The 19,171-nt window shown below is 35.6% G+C and overlaps 1 protein-coding gene across 1 annotated transcript in view; it reads right to left on the bottom strand.

The window, feature by feature from the left end:
* PLCE1 (phospholipase C epsilon 1) overlaps positions 1 to 19,171 on the bottom strand; it is a gene marked incomplete at its 5' end in the record, with an annotated part of 125,438 nt that overhangs the window by 33,130 nt on the left and 73,137 nt on the right. Inside the window, 4 exon segments of the mRNA XM_080348222.1 lie at positions 162 to 828; positions 4,962 to 5,170; positions 5,888 to 6,146; positions 7,943 to 8,088. Of these exon segments, the coding sequence (XP_080204348.1) occupies positions 162 to 828; positions 4,962 to 5,170; positions 5,888 to 6,146; positions 7,943 to 8,088 (1,281 nt within the window).

The following is a 19,171-nucleotide window of genomic DNA, read 5'->3' as shown; positions in this document are numbered from 1 at the left end:
ATGTACAGAATCAGATCTTATTGACTTAAGTTGTGTTACAAAGTTGGAGATTTTTGATGCTCATCTTTAATCTTAGCTTGCTTACAAAATAAACTAACCGCATTACATTAAGTTGTTGACATATTTGAACTTTTCTCACACAAAATCACAGCATCTTTTACCTGATAAAGGCTGACATACTGTTTCCGTAGCCACTGCAGTCTTTGATCAGGGAATCTCCTCATTTTTCTTACAGCTTTAGTCAACTCCAGCAATCCATCATACAGCATTCTGGCAGTATATTTTGGAGCAACAAAGTGCAGCAACCTGTTATCAGTAGTCTGAAGTCCATAAAGTAGTGTTATACCATTTTCTTCAAGGGACATATTACAAAGTTTATTTTGAACACACACAGTGTGCATATCAATGCCAGAATGTCCCATATATACCGCCTTGGCTGAAAACAAGTCCAAAAAACCTTCCACCAGTCCAGTATTACCAGGAAACTGGTATTTACCAAGCTCAGCAGTATTACCCAGCACACTCAGTTTTGCCTTAGCATTTGCAGGGCAAACCGTTGTGGGTTTTGTCCAAGTCAAAGTACTATTATCAGGCTGAAGCTGAAGAAAGCACCGTGCTGAGAGATGTGTCTCCTGGTCATAATGAATGACGGTTGCCCCTTGTTGCATGAATTGATGGACGTCAGCCTTGATAGACAACACGTACCAAGGGATGAGTTCTATTCCATGGCAGAAAGCATTTTGTTGCTCTTCTGTTGAATTTGTGTCCCACTCCTTCAACTGCTCAAATATATCACTTTCAGAATCTGAAAGATCTCCGATTATAAATCTGTATGTAAACAAAGATGAGAGACTTACAGTGATACATGTGCTGATTTATACTATGATTGATGAATATTTTTCTGCTGCAGTTTAAATAAAAAGAATACTATCATTGCTATATAAGTTGGACTTAGGGGAACATTTGTAGTTTTTGAATTATTACAATTTATGTTATTGCAATTTTGAATGAATTAATAGTTGCTGCTATGACTAATTATAACTCCTGTAACAATATAATTGTATTTTCTTAGAACTTTCCAAACATTACATTAACAATAAAAAAAGGCCATTTGGATCCTAAAGCCAAATGATTCCCGTTTCTAAATCCACAGCATAAGATTGCTTCAGTTGAAATATCAAGTATCATAAGTGGAAACTGTTAGTAGGATCTAGTGGACTGAAGTCAGGTCTTCTAACCTCTGTTCTGTTATTGATTTAATATGCAGACCTTTCACATTATATAATTCACTATTTAACATTTGTAAAATAGTGGTTAAATACATACCTTCCTCATAAGAATGCACCAAGAATTTTATCAGATACTTTCCATTAGAAAATTTACTTTTACTTAAGCAAAATATTAACATGAAACTTGTAGGCAGCAACCAAAATTTTTGAAATATTTTACCATAATTAGAAACAGTTAATACAGAGCAAAGTACTGAACTAATAAATGAGGTAGTTTAAATAAAATTTCTTCCCTGCAGTAGCTTCTAACATGTATGGATGCACAAATGTTCAATATTTTGATACTGCTTTAATGAACACAAAAAAGAGCAAACTGTTCCATGCACAGCAGAACTAATGAAGCACATTTTCCTAAGGATATCTGGCCAATAAAATCCAAACCAGCTTCCTCTGCATATTCTTCAAGGCATCTTGTCTTAATATCCTCAGTGCTTCCCCTTCATATTGCCACAGTCTCTCAGCATCTGCCCATGTCCTGCCAGCTGAGCAAAAGATGATCCATGTTGTTACTTATTCCAAGTCACATATACTACCTCCCAAAGCTAAACAGCATGGATAACCATTAGCTCCTTCCTCAAACTCTTCCCTATCCAGGGCACTAATTAATTTGAATTTTTCCCTTATTCCATACATCAAATCTACTGATTCCTCTATGAATTTATTTATCAGTGAGATCTCTACCTCTCTGCCCAATTTAGTCAAAATTGGCCAACAGGTTGAGGATTTATTGCTTGTGGCGAGAAGAGTGACAAAGGAAGAATAACTGTATCAGCCTTAACTGTAGCTCTATTTTCTTAAGAAATCTTCCTAAAAATAAAGGTCATGCATTATAATGGACCTGGTATAAATGGTCTCACTAGACTCTTAACAGACACATGTATATTAAAATACTTAACCGTATTACACAAGATTAAGATTTTCAAGCAACTCTTTCTCCACTATGCCCTCAAAACAATCAAAAAAATCTCTGCAAAAATGCTAGAAAATGTATTCTGAGACTAGATGTGCATGGCTGGAAGAGTCTTGTTTAGTGGAGACAGAAACAGCCGAGCTTCGTTTTTGCCTTATTTCACCTTTGACAGCACTGGCATTCTGCAGATAACATGTACAGGAAGCAGGTAAGCCAAGCACACACACACAGCCAGATACAGAAACAACCTCTGACATCAGCTGCCGGCAGCGACACAGCTCTTAGTTATTTGGAACACACTTACAGAACTCGGTTTGAATCAGAAGCTTTCGTTACATGTGCTGCACTGAGATGCAAGGAAATGAAAAGAAAGGAGAAAGAAAATGTTAAAACAGTTTTAGAGAGGAAAATTGCAGAGGATATGAAAAGGAAAGAACTTGAGGTTTTCCCTTAGTATTTTAAAAGGTATTTACTGTAATTAGGAAAGCTTAAATTGATTATGAGATCAGGCTAATAAAGTGATGCCTCAAACTTTAGAGTATATTAATAGGTCATTTGATTAACAATTCTATACAAACTGTATTTCAAACTTTTTTTTTTTCTTATCTCTTTCTATATATTTGAGAACTGTTCTAATAAAGACCAGAGTTTTATATTTATCTGGCATGTACAGAATTTCAGGGTGATTAGACATGTCACTGATTACAGAGTGATAGAGTTTATTTGCTAACACAAATGGAAAAGTAATTCTACCCACTGATTTTATTAGATGTCTTTCATTTTCTTCAAATCAAACTAACCTGCCAGCTTCCAAAAAAGCATTAGGCAAACTAACTGAATATCTTCCTTGCAATTTTAAAGTAATGAGAAACTTGTTATACATTTTTCTGCCTTTATGACCACAATACTACAATTATCAGGTAAGACATAATTATCATATAATTCGGATTTTATAATACTGTATGCCAATATGACTTAGGTCTCACAAGAAAGAGACCTAGTTTCTTCCTTAGAACTCTTTAGTTGTTCGTAGCATTAAAAATAAACCAAACATTGCAGCCTCATATGGTCCTTCTGCCCCTGCAGCAGTTTGCTCCTGTGCCTCATCCAGCTCTTGGAATGCCCAGGAAAGAGACAGAGGGTGAATAAGGAACTTCCAAAGTCTTTGAGGTACTTGAGCTAAATTAACGCTTTCAGAAGTATTTTTCTACAAGTAATTATACTGTTAAAATTAAAAACTGCAGCCTGAATCAGGAAACATAACTTTAATTACTTACCTGCAGTTTTGTTCATTTAAATTTTAAACTTTCATTTCAGCCTTGTTTTTTTTAATTTACTTTCTACCTTAATTAAAGTGGAACTTACTAGATTATATTTAAATATTAAGCATAAATAACTAATTTACCAAGAAATTATTTCATAAACACTTAGGAAAGAGAACTTAATTTTCTCCATACTGTTCTGCTATATTTAAATTCTACTTTGTTCATCCAAGTGAAATGTTAACTTCTCTAGCTTATTCTCCACTTGAGCTGTGAGTTGCATGCTGGTTTTAAAGCATATTAATTAATAAAAATAATTCCTGGAAAAAGTATTTGAACTGAAGTAAGTCACGAGACAGCATAAATGGGGTCTGTAGGTCTGTCTTTCTTGGCTTATTCTGCTACTCCACTTTCCAGAAGCAACTAAAGCCAGATGAGAATAATTCTATTAGAAACCATTCTTTCAGGAAATAATGATTATTTATTTGAAATTAAATTCAGAATTGCATGTTAATGAAATAAATGCATTTAAAACAGGAAGATAGTAGTTCCTTCTCAGGCAGTCACTTATTAGATTTTATGTGTAAGTAGCTGAAATATGTTGGATACTTCTGATACACATTGTCAGTAAAATAACTCAAGCAGTGACCAAAGCATGCTCACTGCAAGCCCTCATGTAACTTTACAGTGCTTCACCTCTGAACAGTACAGTTCTGTTACTCGATTTTAAGTCACCCTAGCACAGTTACTTAGTTTAAAGCTGACCCACCTTTGTCTATATGGGCTGTAGCTTCACTGGAAAGAAGCATTTTAGAAAAACAAGTGATGTCTTAAACTTTGTATTTACCATATTTCTTGCTGGTGAATAGTATATAATACACCAGGTCTTCGAAGTGAAAATCTGAGATTACTGAACACCGGGCTTTTTTTACATGGGGCACAATTAAGTAAACTTCTATGCAAAATAAAAGGACTACAGCAACTTGTAAATTCAAAACGTCCACTGACTTGCAGAAGTTTTCTGGACATAATTTAAAAGCCTCTAACAAACATGTCCTTAAAAGCAGAGGTCTTTTGAAGGATAATAAATAACCTTTATTTTGAAGGAGGCAGAACATTGCCCGAGCATTCAGAATATAATGTTCTCAGCTCTGATAACAGATATGTCCCGGTGCTATTCCTGTCACCACAGATCAAAATTGTAATCGTAACTGTGGATTTTTAAAGCTCTGTGTGTAAGATGAAAAGGATTTACCCTTATCGTGAGAGGAAGTAATTACATCATGAGGGAAAATATAACTATACAGAGAGTTTCCAAGCATTTGAGTATCAGCTACTTAGCGTAAGTACAGGGGAGAAAAGTTCTGAATTGGAAGAGGATGAATACAAGGGAAGATGTTAAAGTCACCCTGATTTCTAAAAGTGAGCCTGGGCAGTAGGAAATTAAAGATTAAAAACATGAAATATGCAGGTAACACTAGAAAATAAAATGAGACCTACTGGTACCGGTTTTTGTCCTTCAAAGAGTTTTTTCTTGAATTGTTCCCTTCACTAAAATTATCTTCACTCTCTTCAGATTCCAAACTGCGACTGCAGCTCCGAATAGTTTGAAAGATACTGATTGCTGTTGATTCTTTTTCTGGATTATTTAAACCATCGTGGCCTACTCGTTGCAAGAAATTATCTTGTCCACTGTAATCTGAAACAAACTAGAGATATCTAAAAGATTAATATAGTAATAACTAAAATATTGCGTCATCTACCCATTGGAGACATTTTTACAAGAATTCACAATATTTAGCATGTATTTCCTATTAGCTTCTAATGGGATTTTGTACCCGCTTCCAATCCTAAACAGACCAAATCATTCCATAAACCAAGTAATGTAAGTTCCAATAACTACCAAAAACTTTTTAAAAGCCTCAGTCTTCATCTTTTCATGTAACAGTGGCATTTTTCTTTTAAAACCAAAATGATAAAACTCAAAGGAATTTATTCTTTTCATAGAGAAGTTTGATCCACTGAGCTTTTAAATTCTGTTTTTAAGGAAATTAAACACTTCCAATTCCCAATGAGTTATGTGGAAGGTCAGAGTACTTAACAGAAAATAGATACATCTTTAAAGATTTACATACTTACTTTACCCAAATCATAAACACGATCTTTTTCGCACTAATGTTAATTTCTCAGTACCCTGATATTGAACTAGGTATAAACAACCAAACCTAAATTGCTACAGTAACTATGGGAATGAAATTGGAAGTCCATGTAACTGAACAATGTGGCAACAGTGGTTTAGAAAACTTTAATTAGATGATGCCTTAGTATAGAATAATAAACAATACAAAGTAAAATAATAAAAATAATATAAAAGAAAACACTTGATGGCTGTGAACATAACCTCTTAGAATATCAATCTCATTTACCTCTAATGTTTCATCCTGGCAGTTATACCGTGGACAGAGTCTGATGAGGCTTGATGCTCCATCCAAAACTTCACAAAGCTCTTTTAAAAATACACCACAGAAAGGAACGACTTTAAAGCCTGGAATATTGAGTGCCCGGTTGACCACTTTCCTGTATTCAGATGATGACTCATGTTGTGCCATAGCATCTTTCAGACTTCGCATGGTTTCAATATCAGACTGGTCCATAAATTGCCACATTTTTAAAACTTTTCTTGACCTATTACAAAAAGAGATCACAACATTTATTAAAAAAATTAAAAACTATTTACATTCAAGTTCAATACCTGCAGCATATATGTAACAGAGGAAATTATCATCATTACTCATAAATGAATGAATGAAATCAAGGTCTTTTTATGAAAATTCTGGACTGTTTTCCCCTCTTTGAATTATTAAGGAACAAAAATAAAAAGGAGAAACAAGCAGTCTGATCTATGGGAGTAGCGTTTGACATTTTAATATAAACCTAGCTACATAAGACATACAAGCAGGCATTCTAACATTTTCATTGTATAATAGCCTTAAATTTATAACGGCTTGAGAAGAAATAAGAAAAGATTAAGGAAATGGCAAAAAATAAACCAGATGGTTTATTACAAATTCATTTAGTTGTATTATGAAGAATTATCAAGTTAGCAAAAGAGTTTTTTTAAAATTCAATTTATTTAAAGTAGTTTACATTGATTATTTTTTTTTGCCATTTGTCTCACAAAATAAATTGTTTCTTTTCACAGAAATAAGTCAGGACCATGTTCCAGCTCTCAGGCATCAATGCAGCACGGCACATGAAAGGAATCTCTGATTTCAAACAGAAATAGCTCCTGATGCTCTCTGAGGACTGCGAGTACCACTGAGAGGTCTCCTACCTTGTGAGCTGTGTGTCTATGCAATGAGATGGCCTTTCCACCCACTCCTGGCCCCAGACATACCAAAAGGTCTGTGAAGATGCTAACAGGAGAATGTCCTTAACCCCACTTTCTGTCCCTGTCCCAGAAACACTGCTGATCAGCGCTAGCCTTCCTCTCCTCTTTCCCTTGTGCTGTGCAGATGTATTACATATAAAATAAGGCCCTTAATTGGCTTTGCATTTTCCCTCACAAATTACATGGCTTGGAGGCTGTGGATGCATTCTGCTCAAAGACTCCCTATGCCTACAAGTGTTTCAAATGTGTTTTATAAACCAAAAATATAAACAAATAGCTCAATGAGAATCCTTACTGAGCCACAAAGAGTGGCAATACAAACACTTTAGAGCTTTGTTACACAAACACGATATACAAGGAAGGTCAAAGCCAAGACCCCTGTTCAGTCCTATTCGCTGCCCGTGCACAGGCACAGTGTTCTCGCTCACCCGGCCCGGGGGAACCTGTGGTTCCATGGGAAAGCTGAGAGCAACAAACTGCCCTTAACCCCACAAGCTGCCTTTGTCCTCAGACACTGCAGGTCTGGCTATATAAGACCATGACAGCATGAGATCCCAACATCAGTCAGTATAAGTAAACTGGATAGGTTAAAAAAGAGGTACAGCTCTTTGTTTGGTTTTGTCAGTTTTGGTGTGCATTTGTTTAGGTTTTTGTTGTTGTTTTTGTTTTTTCCCCTACAATTCAAGACTGACACTTTCAGAACATTATCACAATTCTGTTTCGCTCATGTTCTGGAAACTCCAAACCCAGGTTATATTAGTTGTGGTTGATCAGATAAACCACAACTGCTTTCCCATTTTCTTTTGACATTTAAAAAATATATCTTTTTTTTTTTTTTAATGTATGTTTTCTAATGTAACGTTTTTAGCATGTATGAGGAAAACAAATGCTGCCTCCAGAGCATTTTGAAAAAAACAGCTTTTAGCATGATTCATTCATCCAAAGGGGATTACTAGAAAGTCACAGGGTGAGATGATGTGATTTAGCCACAGATTCTGTTTAGTCCATTGTTCTCTAGAGATCTCTGCTTAACAGAATCTGCAGTGTAATCTGTCACTGAAAAGCCATTTAAAAAATGAGTTGCCAGTACCTTAGCCCGGCCAGAAATTCCATTACAGCATTGTAGTTGCCCATATTCCAGCAGCATTTTGCCACATGAACTAAATATGAGAAGACTTCTCGTTTCTCCTCCATAGAACCTGCAGTCAGGATCAGCCAGGTAACCCACGAGCTCACCTTGTAAAATAAAACGGACAGGACAGTCAGCCAAAACAATGTCACTTGGAGCTTCCATTCATACTTGATGGATAATGTGGGATTTTTTTGTTTCCTTCCATCAGGAGAGTATCACTCATAATTCTGCTTACACACTCATGGCCAAATCATATATGCATTGCAAACACAGCTTATACACAGACACACATTAGAACAGTCATATCATTAACTACTCTAGAAGTACTTATACTAAACAAAAAACTACTGCATGTTAAGATATTCTGAACATGCATTCAGGCCACAGAAGAAAATGGACAGCTTAAGGCAGTGCTGATTTCTAAAGCCGCCAGAGAGATCTCCAGTGTAAATTCTCATTAACAGTTTACAAATCTCAGCCTCGCACTGAATAACCCAGCTTCTTACAACATGGACAGTGCAAATTGATAAATTGGAATTTTTATTTTTGCTTAACAAAACTGGTAGCTGTATGTAACTCACAAATTTGCTAATTTCTATATGCACTGAACATTTAAAATCATTCACACTATTTGCAAGACCACAAATGAAGTAACAAAGAAGAAACAAAACAGAAAAACCACCACCTTCCTAAGTGTGACCATACTATCAACTTCTGTTCAGTGGTTAATTAATGCCAGAATCCAAAATTAACTTAGTACATGATTCTGTTTGTATTTAAACAAATAAAAATCAATGCTGCATTTTATCAGTGTGCAGATTTTTTTTCCAATTTATGTTCCCACAACATCCATAAAAAGTAGCTATATCTTACATGGAAACCTAATTTAAACCAACTGTTTCTTTTTGCAACATGATTCCCTGGGGGCTTGATTTTTGTCATTGTGTAAACACGTAGGAAGAAATAAACGTGATTTGTTTACTGACACTGAGTTCCATTCTTTGGTCCTGAAGGATTCAAGTGTTTACAGACAATACCAGTGCAAGGAAAGGCTTACGAAAATTAGAAAACATTAGTTCACCCCTCAGGGGGCATAGACTTTTATTTAAAAAAACAAGCATGTGGAATAAAATGTAAATGCACTAGTACTAACAGGAAAAAAAGAAAACAAAACTAAAAATACATAAGGGTTCCATTTATGAACATCTATACAGACATAGTGTTCTGAGCCTCTCCTGATGAAGAACAGCCGAAGAATATGAAAAATCTAAGTTACCATTTAATTTTTCTGATGCCCAAATCAATCAAGTTCAATAAATGAGAAATGTGCAGATGGGAAGACAAGCCATAGCTCTAGTATATGCAAAGTACAGGCGTGTACAAACAAATCACATTTTTAAGACTGAATTCCTGAAGAAATGAGGTTATAAAATCATTCTGTCTTTCAAGCGGTAAGGACATACTCAGGAGTGCATACCATGGGGATGCTCTAATGGGATGTGAGGATCAAGGGACAACAGACCCGTTAAGACACAGTATTCCACCTGCTCCAGCCCTCATTGAAAAACTTTGGTATGGAAGGCAAGAGCTGGAAGAAACCTGCTTCAATTCTAGTGATAATTGAAAGAAAATAGGTTAACTACTGTTTTAGTAATTACTGTAGATTTTTATAACTAACAGGTAAAAACCAGAAAAGATGAGGATCAGATAACAGGTATAGAGTATTCAACAAAGGTAGAACTACCAGAGTCCAATGTTGTACATGTGAACATGCTTGGGTAGCCTTCCCAAACACACAGCCTTAATGCACTTTTGCTGTAGAGGTCACAATACAAAAATAAATAAACATAACCCATTAATATTGGCTGCCCTATAGATACATCTAATTGCTGCAAGAGCTCTGAATGAGAACTTGAATTTAGCTGAAACTTAATTCAAAGTGCTCAATTGGTTATTCCTAAAATGTAAAACCAGAATCAACACAGAAGTGTACACCTGAAGAGCACAAGGTATGGGAGGAAGAAAAACAACAACAACAAACAAACACCCGAGTACAAACCACAGCACTATAAGACACGGGGGTCAAACAAGGGCAAAACCAGAATAAAAGGTAACAAAGAAAAAAAAAAACAAACACAACAAAAATTGTAATACAAAACAGTTAAATCTGTGATTCAAGTTTGGAATAGGTTTGTTTGTGTATGCTGGAATAAAATTACATATTGTTTTTGGATATTATTCTGATTTTCCAGAAATGGCTCTGTTAAGATACTGTAAATGCTAAACATGGAATCTCACACAAAAAAAATAATATTTGTTTGGTACAAAATACCAAGCATGGTAATGACAGTTTGATTAATATTTGTTTAAACATTTTAAACAATAATACAATTTTTAACAGATCCATTTTAACATAAGGTAGTAAAGATGTAATGGTCAGGAGAAACAGTATCAAAATTAACTAAGAACGTCTAAAAAGGCAACTGAATTCAGACTCCTCACTAAGAAGCAACCTTGAAACTAGGACAGTTACTTGTTGAAATTTTATTTAATAGAGAGTTTAGGACTGCTATAAACAGTTATGACAAACTCCTACAAACACTCTGTACAAGCAAACAAAAAATGATAAAGGTCAGTATGAACACTCCTTTGCAGCCTTGAGATGGCATACGTGTATATAAGAGCAAAACAAGGTTGCAAAAGGCACTGGTCTCCCATGAAGTTTATGCTCACTCCTCTTGCAGGACAAGAATAGACTTACAGGAAGAGTAGAAAACATTAATAAAATCTTTCACTAAACAAGAAGGAAAAAGAAAGTGTATAAATCTCTAAATTTAAAAAGCGAATGGGCAAAGGCAGATATAATGGATGGGGCAGAATCAGGGGACAGAACTGAGCATCTAAAGATACCATCCAGTCTAGAAAAATAATGCACATGCGTGCTTTAGAAACTTCAGTATTTACGTTTTTCCTGGAGATGAGGAAAAGTGCGAAGAGCAGGCTGAGACACTTAGTCAGATAATGGAAAATTTCAATCATATCACTATACACGTTTATGAATTTAGGAATGAAACAGAATTGTTCCTGTGCATATGCTACAGACTGTTTGGATTTTGAGTTCTTTTATGTCATAACTACCAGCTGCCAGGAGTATAAATTGACCTTTCTCGTGGTCTGAATAGTGTCAGGTCTCCATAAAGTTTTTCTGTGAATTATTCAGAGACTGTTGGTTGATGAATCTGAATGCATCATATAGGCCCCAGAAAGGGAGACTTCTCAGAAAGCACGTGGGCTTCTCAAATAGCAGAATAGCCTGGTACCCCAAAACTGATTTATTGGAAGGTTTTGTCAGTTTGAGACTAGAACAGAGATGATTAAAATGCAACAGTACTGTCAGAAAGGAGGGAGCAGAGGACAGGAGCTGGGAACAATGGTCATGTCATTACATTCAGTGAGGTTTTTGTTGAGCGCTGTGGCTAACATCTGCAACAGCTTTCCTAGCCCTAGCTTTTTTAGTGAAGACAGCTGGAAAGGGAAGAGAATTCAGTCAGAGAACAGTGCTGAGGGAGCACTTCCCACAAATTAAATGTGGTCCTGGAGCCCAGCTAGGAAACAAACACAGAATTAATGAGCTGAACTATCAGTTATCCATTTAAATGCCATAGGGGATTTTTGTCATAGTTTTGAAGGTGGGAGATCTGGTTGAATCAATAGGCTTTAAAGGAGCAGAAAATCAAAGCTGGACCTCAGCTGACTGAGGTCACTTCCCAGCTCTGAACACCCTGAAGATTTTATTCTGCCCTGACAGATTGAACTGACGGTTCCAAGAACTTTATAACGAAGAACAATATTCTAAAGGTCTTAAATAAATGCACACAGGAATAGCTTGGGTATGGCATTAATTTGAGGTGATTACTCATAAGGGCCACCAGTAAAATGAACCATGTACAAACAACACTCAAATGCAGGTAAATTGAAAAGACTGCAATCTTCAGGAAAAATCATGTGTGACAGCTTAGAGGAAACTTCATTATATTAATTAAAACAACACTCAATACTCTTGATTTTGTGATTTATTGATAAATATGTAAGCAATCTAGAGTATATCCTCAAAGTTATGCCTCCATAGGAATCACTGACATTCTCAAATGACTGTGGAGCTTCCACAGGATCCCCCAAATACCCAATAATGCACATACTACTTTTTTGCCACAAGAAATAACAAAGTTTTCAAGATCTTCATTCAAATGAAAGTTCCTCAGCTGCTTCCTGTGTACACCTGAGCTAGGTGCACCTCACATAAAAGAAAGCAGGGCACAACCCTGTATATGTATTTATTTCTTGGTGGCAATGGAATTTACCTGGAGGTCGAACTTAGCTTTTTCCAATTTGGCAAGCAAGTAGCACAGACAGTATTTTGAAGCAGCACAATTTCTCTGTCACCAAAACTGGGTGTGATCTCCACCTCCAAAAGGGGTTTTCCAGTAGGGGAAGAGATGAAAGGGAAGCTCCAGCCTGGCAGGCTCTGACTTCTGGACACCTCAGCCAGATGGATACAGAACGGCACCTCCTCTTCCAGCAGTTCATTCTTGGTTGGCTTGCAGAGCCACCTCCCCAGCTGCATCACACCTGAGGAGCACCTACCTGGAAGATGAAGCATCATCAGGTACCAGCTGCCTGGTTACCAGGTGAACGCTATGGCAGCGATAGGTCTTCACAGCTCGGGCACTACCTGAACCAGCTGGCTCTGGGACCGGAGACAGCACAGCCCAGCCAAGAGAGCAGACAGCAGTAGCCTTGCCAAGAAGATCAAAATACACTGCAAGGATTCATCAGCATGAGCAGTAACACTTTTTGGACCAGGTTTTTGTGTTAGATATAACGTTAATGTCAGATCACAACCTACATATCAACATATTAACCCTTATTTCCTGAGTTTACTTTTTTCACAATTGACTTACATAGTTCTGTTTACATGGCTCATTTTAAACTCCCTTCAGAAGAGAAATCACCACAGCAAACCTATAAATAGATTTCCGCTGCATTGCTGATGAGTCTCAAAAGTATGAGAAAAAGTATCCTGGCTTCATTACTATAATCCACATGATTATAAGGCACAAGAAAAGTCATAAATTGAAAAACGATCCACTTAAGTTGATAATTACATCCATCTTTTCATCCTTCAGATGGATAAAAATGAATGTCCTTCAGGATTACTGCATCTTTAATATTAAGTAGTAAACAATATCAAATTAAATAGATACTTATTTAAGATTTAAATATTTTCTGGTGCCCTAAAAGCACTGACAACATTGTGCCAAATTGTAGCTTAGCAATGATCTCAAGTACAGTAATACAAAAAGATCTGTAAAAGCTTTAGGTTTCTTTAAATTGTCTTCTTCTATCACCTCTTACTATTTTAACTGCAGAGATCTGAGATCTATTCTTTTCAATAAACTTTTTCAAAAGGTTTTTAGGCTTATCTTACTTTGATCAAAGTTTATAAATGAATTCAAGTTAGATATTGCTAATGCATTTGGGAAAGGCATATTACAACTCAGTGTTAATCTTCAAACATACTGTGAATATTTTGAAGTCAGTGAATTAGTGTCATTCAATGTTTCTACTAACTTAACTTGAAATTTTTCAGAACTGTGGCAATGATAGACCTTTATTTAGGACAGACAAACCTTCATTAATCAGGACATCATGTTCCCAGAAGGCTTCAGAGATTCTCTTCTGATTTTCAGATTTCTTTTTTTAATTTGTATTTTTTTAAGGCAATTAGAAAGAGAAGTTCCTATAACTCAACTGTCAGAATTATTAGGAGAAATATACATTTTTAAAGTATAGGATTTTCTTCACAAAAATTAAACAAACTCACCCTGAACTTTTAAACATGGGAAATCTATATTAATCATTCAACATATAATATGAACCTCCGTATTTGATTACCCAATCACTGAACAACCACTGATTTAAAATCAGGTCTATATGCAGGCAAAAATCTCCGAATTTGTCAGGGGCAGGATATAGCTTATTACTGAGGCTCAGCTGCTTTTACCAATAAAATATGAAGGACATAAAAGAGACACCCATGACAGAACTTGATCCTCAAGTTATGGCACATGACCTTCAAGTCCTTACAAGTGTAAATTATGGGACTGTTTACCATTTACTCTACAGGAATCCTGCTTCATGCAGAACGCAGGATGGAACAGTGCTTAATGCATCTTGGATTATTAACTGTGTCCCTAAATTTACCATGGATTTACTTTACTCCTTTTCTTCTTTTAGTCTTCCAGTACTCAAGATTATAATAACTCATATATATATTTAAAAGTATTTACTAGCCTTCATCTAGTTGCTAGAGAACGTATTATGCGATTTTTTAATAGGAATTAATTTATTGTTTATCTTTTATCAGAAGGTAGTATCTTTCATCTTTCATACAGAGGTGGTATTGAGGGAGGATACTATTAAGAACCTCCACCTGCAAAGCCCAGCGTTTTGTTATTTGTACTGCTTCACACTCATTTCCTCCACTCTAAAGTTTATAAGGCTTTTACAGCAATTCCCAAGCTACATACTTCAGTGGGTGATGCTACATGGAAGAAATTACGTCTTCTGTTTTTATAATACATTTTTTAGGAACTTCATAATACTCGAGAAATGCAGCTTTCAGAGGTGAAATGAGCAAACACAGCTGTCTACCTGAAGTTTAATACTTACCATTACTAGCAAGTAAAATCTTTTGGTTTACCACAACGTAAAATCACAATACATACCTTTTCTAATACCTAACACACACAAATTAGCCATGGATATCTTTCTATAATAAATTGTAGCTGATTGAACTAGTGCCTACACTGGAGTAAGAAAGCAAGCAATTTTACCACTGACAAAATTAAGTATGTGTATGAGAAATCTCTGAATACAAAACAAGAAGTGGAATTTTCTGGTATCCAAAGGATAAGCATGACAATTTGTAACCCATCTAACCAAGCCATTCTGGTTTGAATGATTTGTTTTGATAAAATCAATAAATTTATGTAAAATCTGAAGAACGTGAAAAATCCATGTAAAAAAAAATAACCCTCATCAGATGTCATGCGGTATTTATGGTAAGAGGGGAAAAAACATACATTGTCTTGCTTAAAAGCAGAATTCTTAGTATATCAGTGTACTTGACTTCTCCCTCTTAAAAAAAAATATCCATCTTTCACAACACTACAGAGTCTTTCCACAAAGTAGAAGTGTTGGTGAAGGATATTATTCTTATTTTTATGAAGCAGATTCCTGTTTATGAGGGTTTTTAAAACACTGGCAGTATACAGCATTAGCATCAATAGCTGGCTATCCTGTGTTCCTTTGCATTGCTAATGTGCACAAACCCATCAGTGTACATTGATGAATATAAGGATCGCACAGAACTGATATATTTCACATGGGTTTCACTAAGTTGTCATTATTAAAATTTAGGGGCCTTTCGTATAATATGCAATATAATTTTCAGGTGCATTTTTTAAATCTGAGTATTTTAAACTGCATAACTTATGAGCAGATGGTTCCCTTCACATACTTGAGTGAAATTATATAACCTTACAAAGAACATTTACCATTTTAAATCTGATTAAACACTATTCCAAACAAGGACTGGAAACAGTTTGATATTTGTACAAACACAATCATTTTAAAAGTATTATGCAAACCCATTTAGGCATTGCAAAAAAATGCTGAACTAAGAGAGAGAGAGCACAATATTTATTTACATTCTGTTATTTCAGTAAAATGATACATCTCTGTTTTGCTAGTGAGGGTTTAAAATTGTTTTTTGAATGAACAATCAAGAAAACTTATAAATTTAAACCACCTAAAATAAAACTATCATCAATGTCCTAAATAGCCATATTTGAAATTAACTTTACTGAATATGAAAATGATTAGTGAATGATGAAACTACCCTAGTAGCAGTGCTATGCTGGAGCAATTCAAACATTTTTACCTTCTTAGCCTATTTTTTGGTAATTCGATCTTTCCAAAATAATCACCTCATGCATTGAACTTCTTATTTTGCATTTTCAGTTCCATAGTGGGACTATGTTCAGACAGCTGTTTGAATGATCTTTCAATCTGGTGCAACTTTCAATCTAAGGCAGCACAATTGCTTTGTATACATATCAGTGTGGAAAATTAAATGCTGCTTTTTTTTTTCTTTTTTCCTTTTCTTTTATGTTAAGCTGTGGCCAGAGAGACAAAGTTACAAGAGACTCTTTTCATGCTTATATAAAGCAATGTTTGAAAATATTTACAATGTTTACATAAACATAAATGTTTACAACATGTACATTGAACTTGTGTTTCTGTGGTTGCTCTGCTGGCAAGAGGCAGAAGAGTGGCTGGGAGGAAAAAGCCATGAATGGGGAGTAAAGATACAGAAAAAGAAACAGGTGCCCAGGAAGACTGCAACATACCATGAAGGTACAATACCGAGTAAGGACCACATGGCACTCGAGATAAAGCAGCAGGGCCAACTTATAATACCATAAAGGAATTGGATAAAAGAACTAAATGAAGAAGAGAACGGCACAGTAGGCAACAAAAAGATATGCAAAAAAAAATTACGTTGTTACTGTTCTTAGAGTCCTAAAACACACTTTGGTACCATTTTCCTAAGTTCTTCCCAGCTACCAGGGCTCTGCTAACTCTGCAGAACCTCCTCAGTTCCTTAATAGTTTTCTCCTGCAGTTTTTATACACCCATGAAAACTAAACTTCTAGTAGTCAGTCCTCTATCATAGCAGAAAAATATACTACTACCATTACTGCTATTACTTCTTTCTGCAGTGTAGCATATATCAGCGTATATCAGGGGTTTCTGGGTTCTGTCTGGGTTTCTTGTTCTTCTGTGGTTATCCACCATTTTTAAGTTTTCCTTTTTCAGTTCTACTGCATCTACTCCACATGTTGAAAAGTTCTTGAAATATTTGATTATTTTTTAATTTAACTGTAGTTTTATGAATTATTTCTTAAACATTAGTGACCAGGCTTCCTATAGCAACATCACAGAAGTTATTTAAACTTCAGTAGCAATCTCCACCATGACTGTCATCTTTCTATAGTACCCCTAGGGAAGCAAAACCTGAAAAAATGTGTCTATGTATGTAAACATTACAAATTTTTAGTGAGTGGGCTACATGTCACATGAATTTCTATATGTCTGAAAACTCCATCAGAGACAGTAAATCCTGCAGACAAACTGCAACATTGAGACTATACAATTCTTTTTTTCCTGTGAATATTTTATTTTCCTGTGAATTTCTGTACAGACTTGAGAGCTGGAATGACCCAAAACTTTTAGAATACAAATGAAATACAATCTAAGGATGTATTTCATTCCATTTTGTGGGATTCAAGCAGATTATTCATGACTGACCTTTCTTCCAATGTATTTTTGAAACAAGTTATTGGATATTCAAGCTCCTTGTCAAGGAAGCCACCTTTATTAACATAGCAAGGAATAATGCTTGGTAGACTTGGAAACCCATGGCAAGAAAAGACACAGGGAAATACATAATGCCTGAATCCCTTCTAGTAACTGTGTGTCAGGTCAAAGCCGTAACCACGCTCTCTTAAACAAAGGCAGTTTCTGTTTCCCAGCCTCAGCAGCACAGGATTTACCAGTTGTATGTTTGTGCTACTATTCATGGAGTGCTTGACAGCAGCTTTAATCCATGCTATCCATCTTATATGTCTCTACGCTACTTACTACTGCACTTTTTTCCCATCATTCTTGACAGTGAAAAGAAAAAATGTGTACATGAAGAGGATCTATTTCCATCTTGGGTGAATATTAGTAAGGATAATCTATGTCTCCAATCTTTGTTGCTTAGGTTTTTAAGATCTTAACACAACAGAAACAAAAGCCACTCAGTTACTAGTTTCATCCAGTATCTCCAGCAGCTGTAGAGTTCCTTTCTCTACCCCTGAATTTAAGGTCAAAGCACTGACTGAAGTCATGCAAAACGGGGCACGGTGAGCAGTTATCACAGCTCCCAGAGGTAAACAAACCGTGTCTCTTCCATAACATAGAGGACTCAGACCACTGATACCTTGAGCAGCCACTGACATTATAACAACTGTGTTCAGATTGTTGCAGATTAAAAACAAATCATGTAGCTCTGTTGGGCTATCCCACTATTGGGACTTTCGACAAATGTGAACAAAGTGGGAAAAAATAACAGCAGTTATTTATTGCACATTCAACCATGCTGATTGTCTTCAAGCACCAACTACTGCAGAGGGCAACTGATTTCTGATTCAGTCCTGCAATTTTTCATAGACTGTTTCCATGCCAAATGATTAGTGCTGACGGCTCAACACAAGTGCTTCCTCCTGTGTAAGTCTTTCCTATACCTGTTGGACTCCAGTGGGGTCTAACCACTGTAATTTGTATTAAGCAACACTAACCAATAGTAAAAAGAAAGGTTTAAACAAACTATTAGAAGATATTCCTACTCTATGTAATCTCTCCAGCAACAATTTTTAAACCATTCGCCTCCAGAAAACGACAGTTTTGCAACGGCAAATATATTTAAAGTATAAGGGAACCATGTGATGTTTCCCAATATCTACAGCTTCATCTTGAACTCTGCAGCCAGTGGGAATTCACAACTTGAGTCATGAATGGAGGTTTCTGGGAGTTACTGGAATTTAAACAGTAAATAATACTAGTAAAATTTACCTCAATAAGACCAAATTTTTCCCCTACTTTTCACTTAAACTCACTTTAAAAAAGATATTCTAATATTCTGAAAATATTTTAATCTTCATTATTTTTATTAATTCATTTTATAATACTTCTGCTGCCCTAACTCACTCTAAGCTTTCATGAAAATGTCACTATTTTTTCTATTTAATAAAGAAGTTCCTTTGTGTCACAAACCAGCAAATACTGTCATTCTAAACAACTGTTATAAAGCATCCCTCACAAAAATTACTGAAAAGCATATTGCTTTATGAAAAAAGCTCTGTGTACTATAATCGCTGTTAGTACAATAGCACGAAATTATTTTTTTCCTATTATGTATCAGAAGCCTGTCATCCTAGAAGTCATTCTGGCTCCCACACTGTAAATACACCTCAGTATTTCTATAAGCAATGCCAAAAAAATCAGCAAGTGCTCACT

This window comes from Nesoenas mayeri (assembly GCF_963082525.1).
Source record: "Nesoenas mayeri genome assembly, chromosome: 7".
In the NCBI taxonomy this organism is placed as follows: Eukaryota; Metazoa; Chordata; class Aves; order Columbiformes; family Columbidae; genus Nesoenas; species Nesoenas mayeri.
The sequence above is the reverse complement of the archived record's forward strand: the minus strand, read 5'-3'. Positions and strand labels throughout refer to the sequence as shown.